The sequence below is a fragment of the Ciona robusta genome, chromosome 13 (assembly GCF_009617815.1).
Source record: "Ciona robusta chromosome 13, ASM961781v2".
Lineage (NCBI taxonomy): Eukaryota > Metazoa > Chordata > Ascidiacea > Phlebobranchia > Cionidae > Ciona > Ciona robusta.
The window spans coordinates 1,506,105-1,524,261 of record NC_143247.1 but is presented as its reverse complement, the minus strand read 5'-3'; the positions used below and the strand labels follow the sequence as shown (position 1 = coordinate 1,524,261).

Below are 18,157 nucleotides of genomic sequence, written 5' to 3'. Positions count from 1 at the left end.
CAAGTTTGCATAACACTGTCAAACTTAGGTAAACTTGATCATAAAGTTGGCAAGGCAGTCAAGCGCTACTATATATTTGGGTGGGAGAAAATGGGACACCTTTGGCACATAACATCCAAATATCGTGATCGTGTTTTAAGCAAATAAAGACGGTCTACAGGAGTCGTGAGGGTATAGTTTTATACCCATTTGAATGTTCATTGTTTACTACAAATCGGACGAGAAATTAGAGCTAAAAGGTGTCCCATCTCCCCCACCCTACTATGTAAATTATAAATGAAATTTATGTTTTTTTTAGCCAAGGTTTAAACATTTGGACAAAAATGTTTCACTTTAACAAAAAAAGGCAATTTTCTCTGTTAATGGCAATTGTATTAGCATTATTATTGGTAGTTTATAAATCAACAAATCCAGGACGCAAGCAAAACCTAGCAGAGGCGCTGCAGAAACAAACATATATTTCGCATCGCAAGAGTTCCTGCAAAAAAACATCAATTGTGATGAATTACACAGTTTGTAAGACTTTGCCAGTTTTACCTATAACATGTGGCGACTTGGCGGAAAAACGAGATTTTGACCAATTCGGGAAAAAATACAAAATCCCAAATATTGTTTATCTAATAATGGTTGGGAATATTAAGTTCGACTTTCTTAAGTATTTAGCCTTACGGTCAATGGCGAGAATACAACAACCTGAAGCTATTATTGTTTACTACACAACTGATATACCTACAAGTACGTATTAAACATAATACTACAGTTAGGTGAAAGTATCATATATAGTAGGGTGGGGAAGACTGGACACCTTTAGCCTATAAAATCTTAACTATGCTGAACGTGCTATAAAAATTGTAACAACGGTATATGGCGGTCGTGGAAATTGAAATTTCTTTGGTTACTACCAAATGGGACGAGAAAATGGGATAGAAAGGTGTCCCATCTTTCCTCTCACTACTATATCATAAACAACTAAAAAACCAAAACTATACTACTGGATTAAACCTTTTTAAAGCCGACCCTCACTGTACGGTTCGTATCTTTACACACCCTTCTGTTTCTATTAGAGGTTTAACTTAAAAATAATTACCCATAAATGGCTTGTTTGTCTGCTAGGTGAAGCGACCACGCCTATTTTCTTCCAATTAAATGTAAATATATTTTAAACTGTAAACGTGTTTTAACAACTGTTGTTTTGCAGGTATATCATGTCTTTTCGTTTAAAATAAATCTAAATCTTCGCTGCCATAATTGAAGAGACAAATACATTTATTATTATGTTTGTTGTAATTTGTAGGTGAATTCGCCCAAAAAGCAATTCAAGATATACCATGCCTCCGCTGGGTTAAAGTAGAAGACCCAAAATTTGTCAACGGGAAACAGGCAAGTACTCGTGTAAATCTTCTAAATAAATCTAAATAAAAAAATCAATTTATTTGTTAAATCTTACAAAATAATTAGGTTTGATTAACGTTGTATTAACGTTAAGTTGTTAAAAGTCTGATTACTGTATTAAAAGTTGAATTAATGTGACTCATTTAACTTCGAATAGAGGAGTAAGGACAGTTGTTATAACATAGGTATAACATAGTTGTTATAACATCTTGTTTTAAACACCTCTTGCGCGCTTAAATCAGATGTTGTACGAATAACGTACGTTACCACGTATATAACTTTGTGGGTGATCAAAATTTTTTCGTCGGTTAGCAGAACTTTTTGCCGGTAGACGAAAAAAGAAATTAAAAAGAATACTATTTTACATTACTCATGGCCCAACGAAATCTATTACTGTTAATTGTAGCTAATAATAACTGTTATTTGTCTCTTCGATTACGGTAGCGAAGATTTGGAATTGTTTTCAACGAAAAGACAGGATATAGCGACAAAACAACAGTTGTTAAAACACGCTTACAGTTAAAAACACATTTGTATTTAGTTAATGCTTTTATTCGTACATACAGCTAAAGGCGGATTCTCGGTCAGTAGTAGTTAGAATTACAAAACTGCTTGAGCATGGAGGTATATACGTGGACAACGATGTTATTCTATTAAAAAACCTTGACTCTCTTCGCCGCTTTTCTTTCGTTGCTGGACGGTAAGTTTTATTAGGAAATATTATATAGGGTGGGGAAACGAGACACCTTTAGGACATAATATCCAAATATCCTGATCGTATTTTAAACTATTAACAACGGTCTACGGGAATTGTGAGGATACGCTTTTAATATTCTTTAAATGTTCTTTGTTTACTACTAAATTAAACGAGAAAATAGAACGAAGAGGTGTCCCATTTCCCCCCACCGAAATACATAATAAGGTAATGACTTATACCATACCGTAGTGATTGTGATCAAGATGATAAATGAATGAATGTAACTTGCTTTATCCTTGCATGGCTGGAAAACAACAGTCGTTATAACACGGGTGTTCTGTTTCATTACTGGTTACCACATATGTCCAGTTTACTGGTTACCACGTATGTAAATTTGAGGATAATTGCTTATATACAGTAGGGTGGGGAAGATGAGACGCATTTTCATTTTATTTTCCCGTCCCATTTGGTAGTAATCAAAGAAAATTCAAAGGGTTATAAAACCGTATCCTTACGACTCGGTCAGCGAATATTTGAATATTATGTTCTAAAGGTGTCCCATTTTCCCTCACCCTGCTCTCTATATATATTTCATGGCTGAACATTTGAACAGCCCATTAGTGACCACTGGTCGGAGCAATTGCCGTTAAGTGTCTTGCCCCAAAACACATATGCCCACAATGGTAGCAGCGACGAGCCTTAAACTCAAAACCTTTAGGTTAGAGGCAGACTAACCAACTGTGTCACAAGGTGAATGAAATGCGTGGTATAACGACGGCTGTCGCGTTACGCGTGGTTAACTAAGGGTCATTCATTCATAATCAGTCGGCTGCCGTGACAAAGTAGTTAGTGCGCCTCCCTCTAAACCATAGGTAATGGGTTCAAAGCTCGTCACTGCGCTTCCACTGTGGCGTATGTGTCCTTGGGCAAGACACTTAACGGCATTTGCTCCAACCCATTGCTCACCACTGGGTTGTTCAAAATATCAGCCATATACATAAAAAAAGACATAAAAATCTAAAAAATAATAACCTACAGAGTAACATACAGTTGGCACGAAGTGTATGAAACAGAACACCCGTGTTATAACGACTGTCGTTTTCCGGCAACGCGAGGATAAAGCAAGTTACATTCAATCATTCATAATAATTCAAGTTGTATTGGAGGAGTTCTATATGATTTTACAGTGAACACGCCGTGAGCATCAATTCTGGAATCTTGCTGGCCGAACCAAATTCGCATTTCCTGAACAAGTTTTTCCATGAGAGTTTTTTGAAATCACTTGAAAATTATAATCCAAAAAAATACTATATATATGCACAGAACCGTCTGCACCAATTCTATCGAAAAAACATGGCGGTATTGAAATGAATTGCATAGTTTTGATTAAAGAATCTTTTCATTTTATTATATTAGTAATAATTCCTTTTGTCTCCTTATAACGGTAACAAAGATTTAGAAATATTTTAAACGAAAAATCGGATAATGCGCCAAAAAACAGTTATTAAAACAAAATGTTGTTTTTTTAGCCGAATGTACACATTGAAGAGTTTGCATTGAACAGACCGCTTCCGTTTGAAGGATACGAAGGCTTTGGGGCAGCAGTTGAAAGCAAATATGATTTAAGTGAAAATTATGCGCTTCACATACACCCAAGAGCGGCCGTACAACACAATCCGCACTTAAAATACATTTATACGGATACTGAAGAACAAATCCGAACCAGAGATAATATATACGGAGCAGCAGCTAGAATAGCTTACTTTGGAAGTCCAGATCTGATATTTAAACCGGGTGAAAAAGTTTACAACCGAGCGCCCACGATCAAATTGAAGCCGCTGCCCAGGATAGAGCCGGATAACTCTGGATAAATGCGTGTTAACACTTATATAGTAGGGTGGGGGAGATTGGAAACCTTTTTTCAATTTTGTCGTCTTATTTGGTAGTAAAGAAAGAACATTCGAGGAATTATAAAACTGTATTCTCACGACCCTAATATACCGTTGTTAATTGATTAAAACATGTTCAGAATATTTGGATATTATGTGCTAAAGTTTCGCGTCTCCCCCACCCTAATATAATACACATTCTAATATTATGTATCAATAAGAATATAAATACCTGTATATCATTTTCTGTGGTAAAGCAATTTCTTTATAATCATTCTATAATGTATCTATATATGGCAAAAAACACAAGGCTATTAAATTGTTTTTGATTGATTGTAACTTACTTTATCCTCGCGTGGACGGATAACGCCAGTCGTTATAGCACAGGTGTTCATACATCGTGTAGTTTTTGTTGTTTTTTTCCTTCACTTTTTATGTATGGCTGATAATTTGGACAACCTATTTGTAATTACTGGCTTGGAGCAATTAAACGATTAAACTAATACTTAAACTAATAAGGTAAATAATGTTGTGCTGATTACATTAATACGTGCCCACTAATTAGAGCTTTGCTCTCTTGATATTAATTTGTTTCGTAGGCCAGACGATTTGCCAATGCTAGATGAAAAGCATAACAAATTATCGAATCATTATTCACCGAATGATTCACACTTTATGAAATAACAGCTCAAACAATAAATTTGATATACAGTAACGTCGTTCTTACGTCACAAATTTATTCGCGCGATCACGAAAAATTTTCGATCGTGCTATCAATGAAATTTCGCAGATGGGAAACCTTGGCGAAAACACTGGCTATTTCGGTGTCACAATTAGCTTCGCCAAAGCTTACAATACCCATATGATACCATCTGTTATTGACGTAACAGTTTAGAGGGCCCCCGCTGTCTCCCTGTAAAATAACATATTTGATTCGTTTTTAATATTTTACAATCCTTTTTTAGTTTTATTGTATACTGGGGTAAGATGGGACACATTTTTACTCTATTTTTTCGTCCTATTTGGTAGTAAACAAGAACATTCAAAGAATTATAAGAATTTATACTCACGACCCAAAAAAAGACAGTTCTTAATTTTTTAAACATGATTAGGATATTTAGATTTTAAGTGCTAATTTCAATTGTATTTTATCGTCCCATTTGGTAGTAAACAAAGAACATTCAAAGAATTATAAAACCGTATCCTCACGGCTCCTATAGACCGTTGTTAATTGTTTAAAACACATCAGGAAATATAGGAATTATGTCCTAACGGTATCCCATATTTCACTACCCTATTACATTGTCCGGCGCTGTAGCAAAGTATTTAGCGCGACTGCCCCAACCAAGAGGTAATGAGTTCAAGGCTGGTCGTTGCTACCATTGTGTGTGTATTTGTCAGAAAATATTGGATTTATGCCCCAATGGTATCACATCCTACACAATAAACTACTTACATTACATGCTCCTTGTCCCACGCCTCCTGCGCATTGCATATCTGATGTTGTATCTAATCCAGCTTGTTGGTATAAATCATAACAGTCTTGGTCGCTCATAAGAGGCAGGGGTGCTTGCTGCAAGATGTTAGTCCCCCTATTCCCGCCTAAATGTAATATTTATGATCATATTGGCCGCAAAGTGGTTAGCGCGCCTGCTTGTTTGACAATTCGAATGAATGAATGAATGAATGTAACTTACTTTATTCTCGCGTGGCCGGAAAACGACAGTCGTTATCAGACGAGTTTTAACATCTCGTGCCAGCTTAAGAGTTACCATGTATGTTACTTTGTGGGCGATTATTTTTTTCTTGGATTTTTTCATTTTTTTATGTATGGCTGATAATTTAAACAACCCATTAGTGACCACTGGGTTGGAGCAACTGCAGTTAAGTGTCTTGCCTAGGGACACATACGCCCACAATGGTAGCAGCGTCGAGCCTTGAACCCAATACCTCTGGGTTGCATGCAGGCGCGCTAACCACTATACCACGGCGCCGGACGAATTTAGACAACCCATTAGTGACCACTGGGTTGGAGCAATTGCTGTTAAGTGTCTTGACCAAGAAAACACCCTTAATGGTAGTGGTAATTGAAAACATGCAGGATATAACAGATTTAAGTGTTACAACTCTGATGAAAACTTAATGTATTTATTTATTTAGCCTGCCGAGGCAACGACAGCCGTTATACCATAGGTTATATTTATTTTTTCCAAGTAATACGACTAAAAATGTTTTCTTTTTTTCAGTTTTGTCTTCAAAAGTAAAACTATGGCCTAACGTGTGTCTTTTTTAAGTTTTTGTTTCAGAAATATAATTCAGGTCTTAATTTTTTTTAGTTTTTTTTTCTTAAGGCCTACAATTGTACCTTCTACTGTAACGCCCCATCCGGTAACCACGCATTCCATGCCAGGTGGAAATTCCCAGCCTTCGTGGGCCTCGCATGCCAAAGATACTTGATCGTTTAAAATAGCCGGAGTTGCCATTTTCACCATAGCTGAAATACATAAAAAATTGGAAAAAAATGTAGTAAAGTCCGTGAATCTAAACCAAATCTGGTGCTCATAGAGTTGAACGATTCTTGTGTAAAGAAATACAGTAAGGATCTGGTGCTACGAAAACGTAACATACAAAAATCAAACCAATTGATCTGGTGCTACGAAAACGTAACCAACAAAAATCAAGTCCAACCACTAGTAGTAAAAGAGAAATATATTTCGCCTAAAGGGCATCGTCAGTCTCTTATTCAAATAGACGTAGCACCAGATCATTACTGCATTTCACTATACAAGAATCGTTCAACTATATGTACATCAGATCAGGGTCAGATTCGCGGAATTTATTACAAATCAAACCAATTGTTTATTAAAAGATATATTTCGCCCAAATGGCTTCGTTAAGCTCTTATTTTAATACATTTGCGCAACAAATTAAAGGACCAAAAAGGTAAAATCCGTTTTCTTCTTTAAAGTAAATAAGGACTAAAAAGGGTAATGCGTCTCTACTTTATTTAGAGCTAAAAACAAAACAAAAAAGTGTCAACCGCCCGAATATGGAGTAGGGTGGGGGAAGATGGGACACCTTTTGACTCTATTTTCTCGTTCCATTTGGTAGTAAACAAAGAACATTCAAAGAATTATGAAACCGCATCCTCACGACTTCCATAGACTGGTGTTAATTATTTAAAACACGAACAGGATATTTGGATATTATGTCCTAAAGGTGTCCCGTCTTCCCCCACCCTACTATATGTTAAGAATATGTCCAAAATATTAGAACGTTTATTGTACAATTTCCACCGCTTACCAACGTCGTGACTACGATCTGGGTTATCGTATTGAGGATGTACATAAACTGCTACTACGTCAATAAGTTGTCTTGAAGATTCTGGCAAAGTTTTATCATGCATGCCTAAGCCCACTTGGTCGGAACCGTAGGTACCAATGCTGTGAAGAGGGGTATGCCGTTAATGTATATTTAAAATAGGTCAACTATGGGTTGAACAGTTTGAAAGAATGTAGCTTACTTTTTCTTCGTGTGGCCGGAAAACGACAGTCGTTAAACACGGGTGTTGTGTTTCATTCACCTCGTGCCAGCTTACGAGTTACCAAGTATGTTACTTTGTGGGTGATTATTTTAGGAAGTTTTTCATTCTTTTATGTGTGCTAGCTGATTTTAAGTTTGGCTGATTAATAATAACTGTATGTGTTTCTTTGGTTACAGTAGCGAAATTTTAGAAATATTTCAAACGAAAAGACAGGATATAGCAACAAAAAAACAATTGTTAAACACGCTTACCGCAGTTAAAAACATATTTACATTTAATTGGAAGAAAATAAGCGTGGTCGCTAAACCTAGCAGACAAACGAGCCATTTATGTTTAATTGGGCAAATGAATAAATAAATAAAACAATGATTGAATGAATGTATAAATAAACCGGAAAAATTATTTTTTTGTTACAGAAAAATAAAAAATATTGCTTATAAAAACAATAAGTTTCTAATGAAATAAGATAAATAAATAATAATGTGTATAAATATAAGGGTCTTACAATATAAGTGCTGCGCAGTGAGCTGCAGTAACAACCCATTGGTCTCGAACCAAAGTACCCCCACAATATGCTGAACCATAAGACCCTTGAAGTGATACCTGGATACGGAAGGGCTATTTAGCATGGACACAAATGCGATTTTAATACATGTGATTTTAGTTTAGTATTGTTTGGTTCCCTTCATCTAACCCAGAGGTAATGGGTTCAAGGTTCTTCGCTGCTACCATTGTGAGCGTATGTGTCCTTGGGCAAGACACTTAACGGCAGTTTCTATAGTCAAGTGGTGACTTATTGAATGTCTAATTTGTCAGGCATACATAAAAAAATTTCCCAAAAAAGGCAGGCACGAGGTGTATGAAACAGAACACCAGAGTTATAAAGACTCATAGTCGTTGCCACGCGTGGATAAATCAGTTATATTCACATTCAAACGAAAGGTTTTTAAGTGGAATGTAACTTAATATTTATACGTATACCTGCCATGGCCAACTATGTGGTACAGCTGTTTCCCCGTTCACCACTCGCGGAGAGTTGTACGAAACCTGTTGTCCCTGCCCGATATAGTCTAAGCTAGTTACCATTGGCTGGTACGCTGGCTGGCCGCACTGGCTGTCGTCTTGGTTGCCAGCTGTTTTGATTTGCGTATTTTGTTAGAGTTTAAATAGCTTGTGTATAGTATATAGTAGGTGGGGGGTTGTTTTTTTCGTTTAAAACACGTTCAGGAAATATGTATATAATAGGATTGGGGAAGATGGGACACCTTTTCATTCTAATTTCTCGTACATTTTGGTAGCAAACAAAAAGCATTCAAGGAATTATAAAACCTTGTCCTCGCGACTTTCATAGACCATTGTTAATTGTTTAAAATACGATCAGTATATTTATATATTTCGTGCTAAAGGTGTCCCATCTTCCCCCACCCCACTATATAGAGAAAAATAATGTGGCATATATCTTATCCCACAGTACTATACATTTACATAACTTTAACCAGACACTAAATTTATGTTAATAAAAAAAATTATAAAATTACATTACAATTATAAAGTGTAAAAATTACAACAAAACAAAACAGCGAAAAAAATTTTTGAAAAATATATTAAAAAAACAAAAAAGTCAGCCCCCCCAAAACAGCTAAAAACAGTCGAAAAAAATAACAGCAAAATATTTGTATTAATAACTTACGAGGAAATTTTCCCCCTTGTGGCGGGTTCGTCGGGAAGTTAGTTTGTGGGGGCGTGTAGGGTAAAGTGGTTAACCCAATTGTAGTAGCGGCGCCTGTGGCCACAGTTGTAGGGGGTAAAGTTGTACTTTCTGGGGTAGCAGTTACAGCTGGTGTGGTCACTGGAGCTGGGTCAGTTGGTGGAATTGTTGGGAAAACTGAAAAATGGTTAGTTTGAAAACTGTAATAATTTATGTGAATCTATAGCTGTTGAATAAATGAATGAATGTAACTTACTTTATCCTCGCGTGGCCGGAAAACGACAGTCGTTATAACACGGGTGTTCTGTTTCAAACACCTTGTGCCAGCTTACGAGTTACCATGTATGTTACTTTGTGGGTGATCATTTTTTTAGGGGATTTTTCATTTTTATTTATTTAATCAGAATGATCAAGTTGAACTTTCAGGAGTTAAATGAATGTAACTTGCTTTATCCTCGCATGGAAAAACAGAGTCGTTATAACATAGGTGTTCTGTTTCATACACCTCGCGCCAGTTTACAAGTTACCACGTGTGTTACTTTGTGGGTGATTATGTTTTTTAAGTTGGACTGTTCTTGTAACGAAATAACATTTAGGATCAAGTGTTCCGAAATAAAACAACTACAATATAGGTATATTTGGAATAAGATAACGAACATTAATTCAATTAACAAAAAATAATATAGTACCAAAAATGCAATCGTTAAAATAGGCTAATGTAAAAAGCGCTATGACAGATAAATCGTTTCTGCTAAACCCAAAATACAGTATAATAGGGTGGGAAAGATAGGACACCTTTAAAACATTTTAAACAATTAACAACGGTTTATGAGAGTCGTGAGGATACGGTTTTATAATTCTTTGAATGTTCTTTATTTACCACCAAAAGGGACGAGAAAATAGATTAAAAACGCCCCATCTCCTTCACACTACCATATAAATTAACTTTAATTGTTTTTACTAAAAATTCAAAATAAAACTACACTACCATTTCCACTTGCTTGATAGGAAATTTTAAATCCACGCCCGCGGGGACCAGCGGCAAATGCGGACGCCGTTAGAAATGAAATTGTAATTTCCGATGTGTGTTTTACTATTGGGGCAGTTGGCTGGTTGCAAATGGTGTCTGAAAAATAAAATCCAAGTTTTTTTTAAGAAACTAACTTTTTAAGCTTTTTTTTGTCGAAAATATAATAACAACGTAGTTTATCTCCGTATGGCCGAAAACAACAGTCGTTATAGCATGGGTGTTCTGTATCATACACCAAACATGTTACTTTACGCAAGATCCAATTTTTATGGCTGAAAATTTATAGAAAACCCAGTAGTGACCACTGGGTTGGAGAAATCATTAATGAATGTAACTTTTCGCGTGGCCGTTAAACGACAGTCGTTTTAACACGGATGTTCTGTTTCATACACCTCGTGCCAGCTTACGAGTTACCATGTATGTTTTTATTAGGTGCTGATTTTTTCTTGATTTTTTTTTTAATTATGAATGAACTATTTTTATGTGTGTCTGGATAATTTGGACAACCCATTAGTGACCACTGAGTTGAAACAATTGCCGTTGAGTGTCATGCCCAAGGACACATATACGCCCGCAATGGTAGCAGTAACGAGCCTTGAACCCATTACCTCTGGGTTAGAGGCAGGCGAATTAACCAACCGTCTATACGGCGGGTGACATCTTGATATACAAAATCTAACCTCCTGGTGCAGTGAACTGTTCATCATCGTAAATTACAATGTAATCCCAGCATCCCGATTTGTCTAAATCCATATCATCAAATGTTAAGGTATAAGACTGCGCTCCCGGGACTCTGAATTTCCAGCTCGAAGCGTCCGAAGTACCATAACTATTCGGGTATCCTGGGCTAGTTATAACACCGGAAGAGGCAGTCACAGTGGCCGCGTAATCTGAAACAAAAATGAATGGAAGAATTTTTCTTGCGTGATGTTGCAACGACAGTCGTTACAATACGAGTGTTTTGTTTTATACACCTCGTGCCCGCTTACGAGTTACCAAGTATGTTACTTTGTTAATAAATTTGGAAATACTCTTTATTTACTACCAAACGAAATGCGAAAAGTCTGCCATTTTACTCCACTTTAGAAAACACAAAATTCACAAAATTTATTTACCTTCTGCATTGGACTTAACGCTTCTCCCGAAAGAGCAACTGGCCAACGCAAATAAGAAAAATCCACGAAGTATCATATTGATATTAACGGGCACAAATAACAGTATATATATTCTATATTAAAACGTTCGCAGTATTTATAGTCATAACGCTTAGACCGCTACAGTGCTGAATCTGCCATAACCGTGGGAATTTCACAATATGGTTCTAAATTAGCAAGCTGGGATACATTAATAGCATACAAATAAACTGTTTAAACAGTATTATGCAAACTTGCTTTATTCTCGCGTGGTTGAAAAACAACAGTCGTTATAGGATGGGTGTTCTGTTTCGTACACCTCGTGCCAGCTTACGAGTTGCCATGTATGTTACTTTGTGAGTGATTGTGTTTTTAAATGGCTGATAATTTAGACAGCCCATTAGTGACCACTGTGTTGGAGCAATTGCCGTTAAGTGTCTTGAACATATACGCCCGCAATGGTAGCAACGATGAGATTTGAACCTAATACCTTTTGGTAAGAGGCAGTGGGCGCGCTAGCCAACTGTTCTATAGAGCTAAATTGTACTATTTCCAGGGGTACGAGTTAAGACACTTGATGCTGCTACCATTGTAGGCGTTTGTGTCCTTGGGCAAGACACTTAACGGCAATTGCTCCAACCCAGTGGTCACTAATGGGTTGTCCAAATTATCAGCCATACATAAAAAAATAAACCTAAAATAAGTTACGTACGTGGTAACTCGTAAGCTGGCACGAGGTGTATGAAACAGAACACCCGTGCTATAACGACCATCGTTGCCCCGCCACGCGAGGATAAAAAAGCTACATTTATGCAAAACAAACTGTGTTAAAACTGGAACACCTACAACTCATTTGGCCGGGATTTTTTTATTTACCGACGAATTTACACTAAAACACGGCAGTGAATAAAACACGATTTTAAGCAGAAAAAAGCCTAAAAATTAACCCGTAAAACAAAACGCCAGAATAATACGGCGAACTTTAGGAAAAAAACTCGAAATAAAAAATTTCATACATTTGACTAAAATTTATTTGGAACAATTTTTCCATTATTATTGCTATAATATCACATAGGCGCCTATTTGAGGCTGCTTAGAGTAAGACCTGCACCCCAAAATATTTGTTTCGAAAAAATTTGCTAATTTTTGAAGTTTTCCTTTAAAAAATGGAAGACATTTTTGTGGATTTTATTCAATACATTCCGTCAATGTTGACATTTCGTGGTTTTTTGATTTTTTCGATGTTCTTCAAAATCATATCATGAAGAACAGACTAAAAAAGCAAATGCAATATTAAGAAATGTAAGTATATTTATATATATAGTAGGCTGGGGGAAGATAGGACACCTTTAGCACATAATATCCAAATATCTTGATTAGGTTTTAAACAATTAACAACAGTCTATGAGAGTCGTTAGAATACGGTTTAATAATTCTTAGAATGTTCTTTGTTTACTACCAAATAAAACAAGAAAACAAAACAGTGTCCCATTTTTCCCCACTCTACTATACATATATTAAAATATTATACATATTTAAAATTAAAACAATAAAAAACACTATACAATAGCATTTTTTTACTCGACAGTGAGCATGAGGTGTATGAATACACCATGTGTGTCTGGTGTATAAGAAGACACCCATGTTATAACTCGACAGTGAGCATAAGGTGTAGACCAACAACTTACATAATGATTCCTAAGCTCTGCAGCGATCATTCGTAAACACAAGAATTCCTTCTCGTCAATTTCATTTATAAACTGCCGATAATCTCCTATGTGAGGGTACTTCGCCACTTTTGCCACTATCTGTGCTCTGTAAATATTAATGTATTGAATTATACGGTGTAGGCTGTTTATGCCTAATACATGGTTGTAATATAACTCAACAGTGAGCATGAGGTGTATGAATACACCATGTGTGTTTGTTGTATAGGAAGACACCCATGTTATAACTCAACAGTGAACATGAGGTGTATGAATACACTATGTGTGTCTTGTGTATAAGAAGACACCCATGTTATAACTTAACAGTGAGCATGAGGTGTATGAATACACTATGTGTGTCTGGTGTATAAGAAGACACCCATGTTATAACTTAACAGTGAGCATGAGGTGTATGAATACACTATGTGTGTCTGGTGTATAAGAAGACACCCATGTTATAACTTAACAGTGAGCATGAGGTGTATGAATACATCATGTCTGTCTGGTGTATAAGTAAACACCCATGTTATAACTCAACAGTGAGCATAAGGTGTATGAATACACCATGTATATCTGGTGTATAAGAAGACACCAATGTTATAACTTAACAGTGAGCATGAGGCTTATGAATACACCATGTGTGTCTGGTGTATAAGAAGACACCCATGTTATAACTCGACAGTTAGCATGAGGTGTATGAATACACCATGTTATAACCATAATTTACAGTACGAAAAAAAGCGACATTCATTTAGAACTCAATTACCTCGTACAGTAATACTTCGCTATTTGATCCAAAAAACCTGAACTTTCGCTTTCAACTTGTCTTATCTCTCCCAATGTTTCCTCCTAAAATAAAGTTGTAAAATAAAATATGTTAAATAGAACGAATATCTATAGGACATACCATAGGCATCAAACTTGGGGTTACATTTATTACTTTGTTCATTCATTCATTGATACATTTTATTTATTTATGACATTCGTTCGTTCATTCATTCATTCATTCATTCATTTATTTATTTATAATATTAGTTATTTTATTCATCTTTTTTCATTTACTTATTACATTCGTTCATTCATTCATTCATTCATTCATTCATTCATTCATTCATTCATTCATTCATTCATTCATTCATTCATTCATTCATTCATTCATTCATTCCATTCATTCATTCATTCATTCATTCATTCATTCATTCATTCATTCATACATTCATAATTTATGTATTTTATTCATTCATTCTTCCACCTGTATAGAAACTCCAAAATTATTCCCGTCTTCAATTTTTGGAATCAAATGCGTGACCCACATTCTGACAGTGTTACATTTTTCAATTAACGTCCGAACTTCTGGTTTTAGATAGTCAGCCATTTTCTTTAAATGTTCGTTGCAAGGAATTGTCCCGTTTGGAAATGTAAAAACTTTTGTGCCTGCAAAAAATTTATTCAGTTCTAAATTATTGGGTTACTGAATGTACTATAATAGCTATACCCTTTTTGCATGGTAAAAAGTTAATGCAAATAACGATCCGCATTAACTCGTCATATGATAACTTGATAACAGCGTTATTTTGCATGGTCATTGGTTTATGCGCGTATCAACATTGAGTAAGCTTATTTTAGCGCAATATTATTAAATCTAGTTTATAAAATAAGTTTTAATACTTTATGGTGCTATTACCAACGAAAACCTATAAAATTAATACCCGAAAAAGATTAGGCTCTTAAAAGTGAAACTGTACTTCACCTTACTTTTCTTTACTCGCATAATGCGAGTAACAACCAACCTCCTACAGCAGATGACACGCTTATGACGTTATGTGTGTTAACTTTGTTTATGCGAGTACTTACACGCATAAAAGTGACCATGCAAAAAGGGTATTAGAGAGTTTTCAAATGTACATGTTAAAATATATATTTTGGGCAAAATGTCAAATATATGAACGTAACTTGCTTTATCCTCGTGTGGCCGGAAAATGACAGTCGTTATAGAACGGGTGTTCTGTTTCATATAACTCGTGCCAGCTTATGAGTTACCATGTATGTTACTTTGGGGGTGATTATTTTTAGGGGGATTTTTTTATTGTTTTTGTACGGCTGATAATTTGGACAACCCATTAGTGACCACTGGGTTAGAGCAATTGCCATTAATTGTCTTGCCCAAGGACACATACGCCCATAATGGTAGCAGTGACAAGCCTTGAACCCATTACCTCTGGGTTAGAGGCAGCTTGCTAGGCGAAATATATAATATATGTATTATATATATATATATTATAATGTTGTTTGTAGTTAAAAATATGAAAACCCAAATTACCTCAAAACTTTTTTTAAAAATTACCTGGAATATTTTGAGAAATTGACTCGGCATGGTTTCTTTCTTCCGTAACGACTCTGCGTTTTTTCGCTGGTGTTGCGTCACCGCTGTCATTATTTTTTACAAGAACAGGGTCCGGAATTGGTAGGTTTATTGGGACAATGACTGAAGAAGATTGGGAAAGCTGCATGTGGTCAGCCTGAAGGTTGTGGAAAAAAATGTTGAATTAGTGATATAATACAGAGGGTAAACAAAGAATATTCGAAGAATTATAAAACTGTATTCTCACAACTTCCATAGACCGTTGGTAATTTTTTAAAACACGATCAGGATAATTGGATATTATGTGTTAAAGGTGTCCCATCTTACCTAACAGAACTATACATACTGTTGTTACCAGGCATAGTGTATGTAACTTACTTTATCCTCGCATGGCCGAAAAATGACAGTCGTTATAACAAGAGTGTTCTGTATCATACACCTCGTGCTTCCTTTTTAGTTATGAAAGAATGAATGTAACCTATTTATCCTCGCGTGGCTAAAAAACGACAGTCGTTATAACACGGGTATTCTGTTTTATACACCTTGTGCCAGCTTACAAGTTACCATGTATGTAACTTTGTGATAATTTTTTCAGAGATTTTTTTTTTCCTTTTTTTATGTATGGCTGATAATTTGGACAACCCATTAGTGACCACTGGGTTGGAGCAATTGCAGTTAAGTGTCTTGCCCAAGAACACATACGCCAACAACGATATCAGTATATTAATGCAATTATGAAACTCACTTTTAAATACTCATTCAACTCAATGCATTTTCGTGGAAAAAAATCGTTTATTAGATGTTCTGCTTCCTTCGTTATTTCATCTTTAAAATTCTTTATCTGAAATAGTTAAAATATGTACATATATATAAATATATATATTTATATATGTGTGTGACCGCAATATTACTTTTTAATGCACACTTTTGATTCTATGAGAAGTTAACTTGGTAATATTTAAACATAAATAGCTCATTTTTCTGCTAGGTGTAGCGCCCACGCTTATTTTCTTCCAATTAAATGTAAATATATTTTTACTGTAAGCGTGTTTTAACAACTGTTATTTTGTCGCTGTATCCTGTCTTTTCGTTTAAAATATTTCTAAATCTTCGCTACCGTAATCGAAGAGACAAATAAAGTTATTATTATTATAATAAATCAAAATCCCTAAAATTTTAAATAATAAAGTTTATTTAACAGTATTCTAACAAAATAAAATAATACTATAAAACCAATGAACATGAATGATCCCTTTAATTAGTGCATGCCCACTATGTAGTATATATTGTATGTATGTAACTTACTTTATCCTCGCGTGGCCGGAAAACGACAGTCGTTATAACACGGGTGTTCATACACCTCGTGCCAGCTGACGAGTTACCATGTATGTTACTTTGTGGGTGATTATTTTTTTTGGATTTTTTTCATTTTTTTTGTGTATGGCTGATAATTTTGACAAACCATTAGTGACCACTGGGTTGGAGCAATTGCAGTTAAGTGTCTTGCCCAAGGACACATACGCCCACAATGGTAGCAGCGACGAGCCTTGAATCAATTACCTCTGGGTTAGAGGCAGGCGCGCTAACCACTTAGCCGGATGATATTACGAACATAGAAAATATTGCGGACATGCACTAATTAAAGGGACCCCGCATGAATTAAATATATATACCTGTAATTTTAATTCTTTGTCTTTAATTTTTAACTCCATTTTAAATATAGTAAAACGATATGCTTTTTCTGTTATATATACAATATGAATTACACTGTTATTTTGGCACCTGGATGTACTGTAGAGGTTTCTATGTTAATATACAAGTGTAAAACAACCTCATGCTTACTGTTGAGTTATAACATGGGTGTCTTCTTATACACCAGACACACATGTTGTATTCATACACCTCATGCTCACTGTTGAATTAAAACATGGACGTCTTCATAATCACTTCTTACAAAAGGTTATTTATTTGTTTTTACACCTCATGCTCACTGTCGAGTTACACCACGTGTCTTATTGCATAGAACGTAAATTGCATAACAAACAACACGTGCGAATAACAAAATTCAAATTCAAGCATATCCGTTTAAACCAAACAAATAAAACATGCGCCAGCCCAAGAAAAATTTAAAACTATTTGAACAGAAATTTATGTATTTTGGTTTAAAAAATACGAGTGTTATTTTTTGTTATGTGTTTATGACAAAAAAGCTCATATATATAATTTAAAATCCTTGCATATTTAATGAAAATACTGTAGTGTTATTAAAACATTGTATACGTGCATAATATAGTATTTTGACGCTCAATTATAAAACATATTTTTAATTTTTTTTTCGCAATTTTTATACCCCTAAACGCGTGCCCGTTAGAGAGCAGTAAAGCGCAATTTCGTTACAGCGATTAAATCTTAAAACAGATAACCGGAGGGTCGAAGTTTAAGAAATTCCCGCCGACCGAGAAAACTAAAAAAGAAACGTACACAAGGTTACAAATTTTTAAGATGTTTTAGTCATTTAGTAGAACATAATGTTTTGTGTTTTTGTGTACCTAGAGTACACTACATTTTTTAAGCAGACATTTTTTTAATGATTTAATATTGTTCGGCGGCGTAGCAAAGTGGTTAGCACGCCTGCCTTTAATCCAGAGGTAATGTGTTCAAGGCTCGTCGCTGCTACCATTGTTGGCGTACTTGCC

At 35.4% G+C, this 18,157-nt stretch overlaps 3 protein-coding genes across 4 annotated transcripts; 1 reads left to right on the top strand and 2 right to left on the bottom strand.

Moving 5' to 3' along the window:
* The first annotated feature begins 621 nt into the window (after positions 1-621).
* On the top strand, positions 622-4,693 carry LOC149725675 (uncharacterized). Its single transcript, XM_089891269.1, has 5 exons — positions 622-735; positions 1,295-1,380; positions 1,959-2,092; positions 3,277-3,448; positions 3,619-4,693. Exons 1-5 carry the CDS (start codon positions 624-626, stop codon positions 3,958-3,960), a joined length of 846 nt encoding a protein of 281 aa, XP_089747395.1. The 5' UTR covers positions 622-623; the 3' UTR covers positions 3,961-4,693.
* On the bottom strand, positions 4,612-12,115 carry LOC149725674 (chymotrypsin B-like). The gene is made up of 10 exons (XM_089891256.1): positions 11,376-12,115; positions 10,941-11,150; positions 10,219-10,356; positions 9,213-9,407; positions 8,504-8,655; positions 8,028-8,125; positions 7,282-7,421; positions 6,344-6,472; positions 5,435-5,580; positions 4,612-4,891 (listed from the first exon to the last, which is right to left on the bottom strand). Exons 1-10 carry the CDS (start codon positions 11,449-11,451, stop codon positions 4,727-4,729), a joined length of 1,449 nt encoding a protein of 482 aa, XP_089747382.1. The 5' UTR covers positions 11,452-12,115; the 3' UTR covers positions 4,612-4,726.
* A 130-nt stretch (positions 12,116-12,245) lies between these two features.
* On the bottom strand, positions 12,246-17,758 carry LOC149725673 (proteasome activator complex subunit 3-like). 2 transcript variants are annotated; one of them, XM_089891267.1, is made up of 7 exons: positions 17,304-17,758; positions 16,207-16,302; positions 15,444-15,618; positions 14,352-14,533; positions 13,866-13,948; positions 13,082-13,208; positions 12,246-12,666 (listed from the first exon to the last, which is right to left on the bottom strand). In XM_089891267.1, the coding sequence occupies exons 1-7, from the start codon at positions 17,346-17,348 to the stop codon at positions 12,586-12,588; spliced, it is 789 nt and encodes a 262-aa protein (XP_089747393.1). In that variant the 5' UTR covers positions 17,349-17,758; the 3' UTR covers positions 12,246-12,585. The 2 variants fall into 2 exon arrangements, with proteins under 2 accessions (XP_089747393.1, XP_089747394.1); XM_089891268.1 differs by lacking the exon at positions 17,304-17,758 and adding an exon at positions 17,135-17,292.
* Between the last annotated feature and the right edge of the window lie 399 nt (positions 17,759-18,157).

What these genes read in the sequence shown, in the direction of transcription:
- LOC149725675 (XM_089891269.1), top strand. Translation starts at nt 624, where the DNA reads ATGGTTGGGAATATTAAGTTCGACTTTCTTAAGTATTTAGCCTTACGG. An exon ending in CACAACTGATATACCTACAA is followed by an intron (nt 736 to 1,294) that starts GTACGTATTAAA and finishes TGTAATTTGTAG; the next exon opens with GTGAATTCGCCCAAAAAGCA. An exon ending in AATTTGTCAACGGGAAACAG is followed by an intron (nt 1,381 to 1,958) that starts GCAAGTACTCGT and finishes TCGTACATACAG; the next exon opens with CTAAAGGCGGATTCTCGGTC.
- LOC149725674 (XM_089891256.1), bottom strand. Translation starts at nt 11,451, where the DNA reads ATGATACTTCGTGGATTTTTCTTATTTGCGTTGGCCAGTTGCTCTTTC. An exon ending in CGTTAAGTCCAATGCAGAAG is followed by an intron (nt 11,151 to 11,375) that starts GTAAATAAATTT and finishes TTTTTGTTTCAG; the next exon opens with ATTACGCGGCCACTGTGACT. An exon ending in ATGGGGCGTTACAGTAGAAG is followed by an intron (nt 5,581 to 6,343) that starts GTACAATTGTAG and finishes TATTACATTTAG; the next exon opens with GCGGGAATAGGGGGACTAAC.
- LOC149725673 (XM_089891267.1), bottom strand. Translation starts at nt 17,348, where the DNA reads ATGTGTGTCTGGTGTATAAGAAGACACCCATGTTATAACTCAACA. An exon ending in AATTTCTCAAAATATTCCAG is followed by an intron (nt 14,534 to 15,443) that starts GTAATTTTTAAA and finishes AATTTTTTGCAG; the next exon opens with GCACAAAAGTTTTTACATTT. An exon ending in CAGAGCTTAGGAATCATTAT is followed by an intron (nt 12,667 to 13,081) that starts GTAAGTTGTTGG and finishes TTGCTTTTTTAG; the next exon opens with TCTGTTCTTCATGATATGAT.